At 49.0% G+C, this 11,052-nt stretch overlaps 1 protein-coding gene across 1 annotated transcript in view; it reads right to left on the bottom strand.

The window, feature by feature from the left end:
* Positions 1–2,907, bottom strand: part of sptbn5 (spectrin, beta, non-erythrocytic 5) — a 58,745-nt gene extending 55,838 nt beyond the window's left edge. Inside the window, 3 exon segments of the mRNA XM_061218007.1 lie at positions 136–252; positions 1,441–1,608; positions 2,728–2,907. Coding sequence (XP_061073991.1) covers positions 136–252; positions 1,441–1,608; positions 2,728–2,907 — 465 coding nt within the window.
* Between the last annotated feature and the right edge of the window lie 8,145 nt (positions 2,908–11,052).

Consider the following 11,052-nt stretch of genomic DNA (forward strand, 5'->3'; position numbering starts at 1 on the left):
GTGTGTAATGTGTGTCTGTCTGTGTCGGTACAGCGTGTCATATAAGGGTGGCCTGTATCGTAGTGGTTAAGGTACATGACTGGGAGATGCAAGGTTGGTGGTTCTAATCCCAGTGTGAGTGTGAGTGTGTTGTACCTCCTCCAGACTGATGGAGCCGATCTGGAAGCGCAGGATGATGATCCAGAGCAGGCCCAGGATCAGGGTTCTGTCTCCGTCCACCACGTTCTCTGGGCCAATCAGGTCCACTCGTATCTGCGGAGGGGCGGGGTCACACACAGGCTCAGCAGGTGTCATAAAGGAGTCATAAAGGAGTCATAAAGGTATCATAAAGGAGTCATAAAGGTATCATAAAGGTATCATAAAGGAGTCATAAAGGAGTCATAAAGGAGTCATAAAGGAGTCATGAAGGTGTCATAAAGGAGTCATAAAGGAGTCATAAAGGAGTCATAAAGGTGTCATGAAGGTGTCATAAAGGAGTCATAAAGGTATCATAAAGGAGTCATAAAGGTATCATGAAGGTGTCATAAAGGAGTCATAAAGGAGTCATAAACAGCCTCCATACTCAGTGTGTGGCTTCAGCACAGGAGCGTGTGAGAGTGAAGCTCATTTTTGTTCTGAATTTGACTACATTTCTTTTGACTACATTTGAATGGAGGCGTTGGATACAGAACTCAGTTTAGTCCGGGACAAGGTAACCTTAAACTAAGCAACTAAAATCTGTGTCTGTGAAATCGGTCCATTAAGCATCAGTTTCCTGTTCTTTCAGTCACACACAACACACACAACAAACACACATAACACAACACAACAACACACACAACACAACATAACATAACACACACCACACACAACACAACTCAGCACAACACACACAACAAAACACAACACACACAACACAACACAAGACACAACACAACACAACACACACAACACAAGAAGCACACATAACACAACACAACACACACAACATAACACAACACAACATAACACAAACAACATAACACACACAACACACAACACACAACACAACTCAACACAACACAACACACAATACACACAACACACACAACAAAACACAACACACAAAACACACAATGCAACACACACAACACAACACCACACAACACAACATAACACACACAACACACACAACATAATACAACACAATAGAACACAATACAACACACAACACAACACAACACAACATAACATAATGCCGAGAACAGGCGATTCAGCCCAGCTCATAATTTCCTACCAGTAAAGTGTCCCTCATGCATAGTTTACCTGAACCCTAGCCTGTATCTAGCACTGTATCGGCCTGGTCTAGACGACCTGCCTCCACTACATGTCCTGGCAAGCTGACCACTCTGTCCTGATGTCAGTTGTCTCTGTATGAGCTGTGTGTGGGGGCCCTGGCGCCCCCTGCTGGCTGAGCCCTGCCTTGGTCTTGAGGAAGCGGATGGCGATGCTGTTGTTCTCCAGGCAGTGCACCCGCAACGTGCGCCGGCTGGGCGGGGACAGCTGCTCCCCGGAGATCAGCTCCAGCAGCCGCACAAGATGGAGCCCGCTCTTCAGCTCTGTGTACACATCCCTCAGCTCCGCCTTCTCCTGCAGAACACACACACGTCAGCTACACACACACACAGTCATTCACACACACACACACACACACACACATCAGCTACACACACACACACTCACACACACTCATCAGCTACACACGCACACACACACACTTAGTCACTCACACACACTCATCAGCTACACACACACACACACACACAGTCACTCACACACACACACACACACACACACATCAGCTACACACACACACACACACTCACATACACACACACAGTCACTCACAGACACACACATTCACTCACACACACACCCATCAGCTACACACACACACACACACTCACATACACACACACACACACAGTCACTCCCACACACACACACATCAGCTACACACACACACACAGTCAGTCACTCACACACACACATACACATCAGCTACACACACACATTCACTGACACACACACGCAAAGTCACTCTCACACACACAGACACACACACACACAGTCACTCACACACACACACACATCAGCTACACACACACACACTCACACACACTCACTCACACACACACACACTCATCAGCTACACACATACACACACACTTAGTCACTCACACACTCATCAGCTACACACACACACACATCAGCTACACACACAGACACACACACTCACTCACACACACTCATCAGCTACATACACACACACAATCACGCACACACTCACTCACACACACACTCATCAGCTACACACACACACACACACTCACTCACTCACACACACACATCAGCTACACACACACACACTCACACACACACTCATCAGCTACACACACACACACTCACTCACACACACACATCAGCTACACACACATATACACACACTCACGCACACACTCACACACACACACCTCAGCTACACACACTCACACACACACACACATCAGCAACACACGCTCACACACACACATACATCAGCAACACACATACACACATCAGCTACAAATACACTCACTCACACTCTCACACACTCACACACACACACCCTCACACACTCACACTCACACACACAGCATTGATAGTTGGTAATTTAGTATGAGGCCTGCAGACTGAATGCTGATTGGTGGACAGGTAGGGGAAGCTCACCCCGTTCTTGGCGAAGACGTTGTTCATCCACTTGGTGTAGGTCTTCTTCTGCACCGCCATCCGCTGCTCCTGCAGCTCGCGGATCCTGCCCTGCTCGAACTCCGCCCCGTCCACCGAAGCCCCGCCCACGCCTCCATCCCCGTCCACTATAGCTCCGCCCCCTCCCCACCCCCTTTCCATCATAGCCCCGCCTCCTGCTTGTTCCCTGTTTATCAAGGCCCAGCTCCCTCCTCGATCCCTGTTGATCATAGCTCCACCCACTCCTCGATCCCCATCCATCTTAACTCCGCCCCCTCCCCTCCCCCTTTCCATAATAGCCCCACCCCCTCCCCTCCCCCTTTCCATCATAGCCCCACCCCCTCCCCGCCCCCTTTCCATCATAGCTCTGCCTCCTCCTTGCTCCTTGTTCACCGTAGCTCCGCCCACTCCCCGACCCCTGTCCATCATAGCCCCGCCCCCTCTGGGCTGCCAGCGGCGCCGGTCCATCGTGGCTCCGCCCCCTCGCCACTCCCTGCAAACAGACCACACCCACTACCCCATTCCACACCCCGCATCAATCACACACAAATGATTTCAGTACTACCTGAAATTACATCATCCCGACTGGTAAAGGTAAAGATTGTCTCCAACAATACTGATGTCATATGTACGGTAATGACATCATCCACAGTAATGATATCATCCCCAAATAGAGCTCAGATTTCACCCTGGAAATCATCTTAATGAGGTCATCCCTTCAGCTGTGATTGTGTTTAACTGGATATACACCAGAGTGCTAAATGTTGGGCGATTCTTTCATTCTGAGATGACAGATGTTTCCTGTGCAGCTGGGTATGTGCCAGCTCTCAGCTCAAATGCTTTTGTGTTTCATTTCCTATATTTCCACATTTCAACGTATTCACGGAAACATTCAAATATAGATTTTTGCTTTTTGGTGACAATTTAATCCTTTTCACAGATGTGCCCTTTTCACAGATATTTGAAAATGCATTTGTGACATGTGACCCTCCCATCCTTCATAAAACTGTTGAACACGTCTCACATTCACAGTAAAATCAGCTGTTACTGCAGATCTGGTAAACCTTATTTATTTATTTTTCAGCGCCTGACTGCTGCTCCAGATTGCATGAGGGAACACAGCTGTGAGATTTAAACTGGGTCACAGACCCTCAGGCCTGGGGCGGTCATTCACAGTGCACAGTGGAGAAGAATGCAGAGATAAGGCCATCATCCTCAACTCAACCTCAACCTCAAACTCAACCTCAACCTCAAACTCAACCTCAACCTCAACCTCAACCTCAACCTCAACCTCAACCTCAAACTCAACCTCAAACTCAACCTCAACCTCAACCTCAACCTCAACCTCAACCTCAACCTCAAACTCAACCTCAACCTCAAACTCAACCTCAACCTCAACCTCAAACTCAACCTCAAACTCAACCTCAACCTCAACCTCAAACTCAAACTCAACCCCAAACTCAACCTCAACCTCAAACTCAACCTCAACCTCAAACTCAAACTCAACCTCAACCTCAACCTCAAACTCAACCTCAAACTCAACCTCAACCTCAACCTCAACCTCAAACTCAAACTCAAACTCAAACTCAAACTCAACCTAAAACTCAACCTCAACCTCAACCTCAAACTCAAACTCAAACTCAAACTCAACCTCAACCTCAACCTCAACCTCAAACTCAAACTCAAACTCAAACTCAAACTCTAACTTAACCTCAAACTCAAACTCAAACTCAAACTCAAACTCATACTCAACCTCAACCTCAACCTCAACCTCAACCTCAAACTCAAACTCAAGACTCAAACTCGATTTATTTGGGGTTTTTTGGCACAATTATTATTAATATTCTTATAATCATCATCATCATAATAATCACAATAACCATAATAATAAATCACCAAGGAGATGACGGCTTGACCTCGCCATTCTTTTACAGCCTACATTCAGCCCATAAAAATACCTCCATTTTATTGGCACAGATTAATGATGTCACTACAGCACTATGGTACTGTTAATGACTGACTGCAGCAGCTTATGAGTAAGCCGTGCTGAACACCAACACTCACACAACCAGGGCAGGTTAGAGGCAGCTCTCTCTATACACTACAACATACGGTATATCCAATCAATAATGTAGAATAATCAGAGGAGTCCTGGTCAAATGAAACAGTCAGACAGCAGTCCCTTCAGATAAGACACGCAGGCCACAAGTTTATCAGACATTAAAATGTTAAAATATCACCTTCACACAGTAACTTTATCTTATCTCTCTGTATGAAAAAACCCAGACATGAACCAAATATTCATATTCATGTGTAGGATTTCCCCTTGCCATATATAATCATCACCTTAGAGCTTATAAAATGTTCTTGCATTAACAATAAAAACACTGAAAATGATCAAACCAAATCTCAAAGGCTTGACAGTTTTCTTGCAAGCTGTAAATTATTATTAACCAGATCTGAAAACGCATGCTGTTTTGCAGCAATGCCCTGTTAATGCCCACCATGTAGCCTAACGTGCGTGTCTCTGTATGTTCTCCTTCGTGACTAGGGTATGATATTCTCCTGAGAGAGACATTACTGTAGTTGTGCTGGTTACAGGTGTACAGGTGTACAGGTAAATACGAGCTCTCACCTCTCTGTCGCTGTGGGACAAAACTCAGCCGGGACGTTTCAGAACTCCCCTCGGAGAGAGACACCTGCGGTTCTGCCCAGGTGAGGGTAGGAGAGCAGGTAGAACAGGTGACCTTTGAACCTGCTGTGTGTGAGAGCGTCTGCAGCAAGGCGATGTCACCTGACTGTGTGTGACAGGCCGGGGGGGGGGGGGGGCAAAGGTCACTGCGGCTTCCGTCTCCACTGGGGGGGTGGATCAGCTGGTGCAGTGTTTTCCGGAAGGTTTCTGAGATTCCGGCTTGGCCAGCTGCTGGTGAGGAGGGAGGGGCTAATGACAAGGAGGAGGCGCTCAGGGTTACTCTGAGTCTCAGGCCTGCCACTGCTCCAGGCTCAGAGTGGGGTTCAGAGTGGGGTTCAGAGTGGGGCTCAGAGTGGGGTTCAGAGAGGGGCTCCAGGCTCAGAGTGGGGTTCAGAGAGGGGCTCCAGGCTTAGAGTGGGGTTCAGAGTGGGGTTCAGAGTGGGGCTCCAGGCTCAGAGTGGGGTTCAGAGTGGGGTTCAGAGAGGGGCTCCAGGCTCAGAGTGGGGTTCAGAGAGGGGCTCCAGGCTCAGAGTGGGGTTCAGAGAGAGGCTCCAGGCTCAGAGTGGGGTTCAGAGTGGGGTTCAGAGAGAGGCTCCAGGCTCAGAGTGGGGTTCAGAGTGGGGTTCAGAGTGGGGCTCAGAGTGGGGTTCAGAGAGGGGCTCCAGGCTCAGAGTGGGGTTCAGAGAGGGGCTCCAGGCTCAGAGTGGGGTTCAGAGTGGGGTTCAGAGAGGGGCTCCAGGCTCAGAGTGGGGTTCAGAGAGGGGCTCCAGGCTCAGAGTGGGGTTCAGAGAGAGGCTCCAGGCTCAGAGTGGGGTTCAGAGTGGGGTTCAGAGAGGGGCTCGGGGCTCAGAGTGGGGTTCAGAGTGGGGCTCAGAGTGGGGCTCAGAGTGGGGTTCAGAGTGGGGTTCAGAGTGGGGCTCAGAGTGGGGTTCAGAGAGGGGCTCGGGGCTCAGAGTGGGGTTCAGAGTGGGGTTCAGAGAGGGGCTCCAGGCTCAGAGTGGGGTTCAGAGAGAGGCTCCAGGCTCAGAGTGGGGTTCAGAGTGGGGTTCAGAGTGGGGCTCAGAGTGGGGTTCAGAGTGGGGCTCAGAGTGGGGTTCAGAGAGGGGCTCCAGGCTCAGAGAGGGGCTCAGAGTGGGGTCCAGAGAGGGGCTTGGGGCTCAGAGTGGGGTTCAGAGTGGGGTTCAGAGAGGGGCTCCAGGCTCAGAGAGGGGCTCGGGGCTCAGAGTGGGGTTCAGAGAGGGGCTCCAGGCTCAGAGTGGGGTTCAGAGTGGGGCTCAGAGTGGGGCTCCAGGCTCAGAGTGGGGTTCAGAGTGGGGTTCAGAGTGGGGTTCAGAGTGGGGTTCAAAGTGGGGTTCAGAGTGGGGCTCCAGGCTCAGAGTGGGGTTCAGAGTGGGGCTCCAGGCTCAGAGTGGGGTTCAGAGTGGGGCTCAGAGTGGGGTTCAGAGAGGGGCTCGGGGCTCAGAGTGGGGTTCAGAGAGGGGCTCCAGGCTCAGAGTGGGGTTCAGAGAGGGGCTCGGGGTTCAGAGAGGGGCTCGGGGTTCAGAGTGGGGCTCCAGGCTCAGAGTGGGGTTCAGAGAGGGGCTCCAGGCTCAGAGTGGGGTTCAGAGAGGGGCTCCAGGCTCAGAGTGGGGTTCAGAGAGGGGCTCGGGGTTCAGAGTGGGGCTCCAGGCTCAGAGTGGGGTTCAGAGTGGGGCTCCAGGCTCAGAGTAGGGGGGTCTAACAGTCTTCATTGCGAGAACGTTCACTCTGCTGATCTCATCGGGGGGGGGGAGAAGTTTCGCTGGGTTCAGCAGCTCACTTTCAGTACCGTAGATAAACTCTTCTGATAACGGGCTGACAGCTCAACACTCCTGCAGGAGATCAGGACCCATAACCACAGACTCAGCCCCAGCACAGGGCTGCAGCAAGCACTCACAGAGCACAGAGCACAAATAAAAAATTAAAAGCTGCATAGCAATAATTTGTGGATGATCTGGAGCTGTCACAACAAATTCTATCCCCTTTACAAAACGTTTCCTGTTACGTTCCCCTCATACGTATGTGAGCGTCATGAGTTAGCGTCAAGTCGACAGCGTGGTTGCCAAGCATTATCTGTTGGTTGCTATGATGCGATCTATAAGATACATTCCCCTGATGCGTACGGTAGCGTCAACTGGCGAGCGTGTCTTTTTGTGAACGGCATACGCTTAGTCATTACTCTGTCAATAAACATTTATTTAACATTAAACATTTAAGTTAGCGAAACATATAAATTGCCAATTTTCCTACATATCCCCTCTGGGTCACGTTTCCGGTTCCGTCTCTGCAACGACGTCAATAATATTTGTTTACCGCTGTGTGTAATAGGCTCTGCATCGGCAAGCTAGCGATGCTTTTGTGAATATGTAGTGCTTCATATGTAACATCTCGATTATTTATATACGTTGAACCACAATATAGGCCACATCTAGCTAGCTAGATAGAAAGATCCCTTGCTAGCTAGGAATAAAAAACAGCTATGGCTTATCTTCCTAGTTAGTGAGCCGTCTGGCTGTCTCTCTAGCTAGATATTTCTTATTTTGCTAGCTAGGGAGCTAACTTAAATATATCTCATCTGCCTGTGTAATGCTTATCTACTTCACTACATATATTTATTGCCGAATGGTTTGCTGTACGTTTCACTAACTAGCTAGCGGTACTGATATTAGTCCACCGAGAGATGAGCACTAGCTATCTCTATCGCTATCTTAAACTGTAGGGAAATTTATGTGTTTCGCTAACTTACATACACCGTTGTTACATGTTGTTGTCGTCTTTGATGAAATCCGCTAGTACAGCACTGAAAATGCCACTTCCGCCTATATTCATATTATGATATTATTCATATTAATATTAATAATATTGATTCAGCAGGTTGATGAAGTAAAAGGGAAATGTTATGAGCAGGTTTTCTGTGGCCCTGTTACAGCTTTAACGCGCAGAATGTGAAATTAAGTTTTATTGTTTGATGACTAGGGCTGGTTGCCAAGGGAACAAAGTCCCGTATCAGGAATGCCCATACCTGCGCAGTATACAATCACAGGTGTTTATGGGTGTGTCCTTACCTGCGCACTATAAAATCACAGGTGTTTATGAGTGGCACTCTCACGGACCCCTGACCCCCCCCCCCCTTCATTCCGTGTCTTAGCAGAGTTCCTACATTTCAGTCCTTCAACTTCAAAAACACAAACACAATATGTCAAAACCAACACGAACATAATTTATACATATTTTAATGTTGAATATAGGCATTTCCGTTATACAATCAGATTTGGGTACACAGAAAGCTTTTCTTTACAAACATCTTTAACGTACAAACACAGAAAGTGAGTAAGATCAGCCGGACAGACAGGTTTAGCTCTGAAAGATACACATCACCCACTAGCCCCAGTCATCTCTATTGCACTAAATACATTTACATTAAAAAAAGAAAAGGCCTCATTACAGTAAAAACAACTGAGCAATTCTGGAAAAAGGAAAAAGAATGAGAAATGAAGGAGACTCAGAGAATGAAATGGTTTAACATTTGATTCAGGGCTTCAGTAAGATGAACTCAGGACTCATGACAGGATGGTTCACAGCTACTGTTTAAACATGGTGTCCTGGAATACTGCCCCTAAGAGTGACAGGGCAGGGGTAACAGAACTGTAGGGGTAACAGAGCTGTGGGGTAACAGAGCTACAGGAGTAACAGAACTGTGGGGTAACAGAGCTACAAGGGTAACAGAACTGTGGGGTAACAGAGCTACAGGAGTAACAGAACTGTGGGGTAATAGAGCTACAGGGGTAACAGAGCGGTGGGGTAACAGAGCTACAGGGGTAACAGAGCAGTGGGGTAACAGAGCTACAGGGGTAACAGAACTGTGGGGTAACAGCTACAGGGGTAACAGAACTGTGGGGTAACAGAGCTACAGGGGTAACAGAGCAGTGGGGTAACAGAGCTACAGGGGTAACAACTACAGGGGTAACAGAACTGTGGGGTAACAGAGCTACAGGGGTAACAGAGCTGTGGGGTAACAGAACTACAGGGGTAACAGAACTGTGGGATAACAGAGCTACAGGGGTAACAGAACTGTGGGGGTAACAGTACTAAAGGGGTAACAGAACTGTGGGGTAACAGAGCAGTTTGAACCCCCCACCAGCACTTCCTGTGTGTGTTGGGAGAGAAGGACCATGTGCTGTAAGCCCCACCCAGCTGTGTGTGTAACGGGAGAGTGGGTGGAGCTGACTGACCTCTGACCCTATAGACTGAAGGCACACTGCTGCTGCTAGCAGAAGGCCCTAGCAGCAGGAAGCTAGCAGAAGAATGCTAGCACAAGGACGCTAGCAGAAGGACGCTAGCAGAAGGCTGCTCTGTACTGAAAGCTCGCTGGTGAATGTGAAGGCACTGGATCGGCTGCGTTCTCCAGGACTGCTGCCCCGTCATTAACGCAGAACCTAAGGCCCCGCCCCCTCTGGTCTAGGTCCCGCCCCCGTGGCCCCGCCCCCTCGGGTCGTGGCCCCGCCCCCGTGGCCTGTGAGAGTGCTGCCATGCCACTGACACAGGCAGAGTGCAGTGACGTGTTGTGTGGCACGAGGGTGACCTTTGACCTCTGTGCTGTGTTTGTTGAGAAAAACCCAAAGCTAATCACAGCCGTTCCTGCTACATTCCCCATAAAAATGCTGAAAATAGAATATTTTACATATTGTACAACACCTGGCAATTTCTCTCACACATTGCAAAATAATGGTTATACATTTTTAAATGTATTAATATTTGATTTTTTAAAAATACATTGACAGTGCAAATGCGTAAATATAACTAAAATATCAAAGACTTTTTTTATATAGAAAGGAAAACTTACAGGAAATCAATCATTAAATAAAACATTCATTTAACCGGCCACTGGGACACCTGCACCGGTCACAGAACACACAGCATAAGGGGGCATCCCAGCCCTCCTTTCCTCTTTTACTCCTCTACCAGCATGGGGAGAGGAGAGAGAGAGGAGGAGACAGGAGGAAGAGGCAGGGGGAGGTGACAGGGGGAGGAGGCAGGATGAGGAGACAGGAGGAGGAGGCAGGGGGAGGTGACAGGGGGAGGAGGCAGGAGGAGGAGACGGGGAGGAGACAGGAGGAGACAGGGGGAGGAGGCAGGAGGAGGAGACAGGGGGAGGAGGCAGGGGGAGGTGACGGGGAGGAGGCAGGAGGAGGAGACAGGAGGAGGAGGCAGGGGGAGGTGACAGGGGGAGGAGGCAGGAGGAGGAGGAGGATTGGGACACATCCCAGGCCTGTCGCTTTGCTACTTAGCACTTGAGTGATTATTCTAAGACACTGATTGGCTAAAGAATCCACAGACCTTGTTTCCAAGGAATAATTTCACTGCTGATTGAAAGAAAAAACTGCAAACACAGTGCCCCCTCCAGGACTGGAGTTAAACCTGCAGACACTGTGGCCCTCCAGGACTGGAGTTAAATTCCTCTCACCAGGTTTGTTTGGGTTAAATTGGCTGCCAAATTTAAGGTGGAGAGAAAATCCAGCCACTCGTCACAGAAACATCTAGAAATGTGTCACCTGTCACATGAGCTATGGACGGAGGTGCTAAAAGAGTTGATATTT

The sequence above is a fragment of the Conger conger genome, chromosome 1 (genome assembly GCF_963514075.1).
Source record: "Conger conger chromosome 1, fConCon1.1, whole genome shotgun sequence".
Lineage (NCBI taxonomy): Eukaryota > Metazoa > Chordata > Actinopteri > Anguilliformes > Congridae > Conger > Conger conger.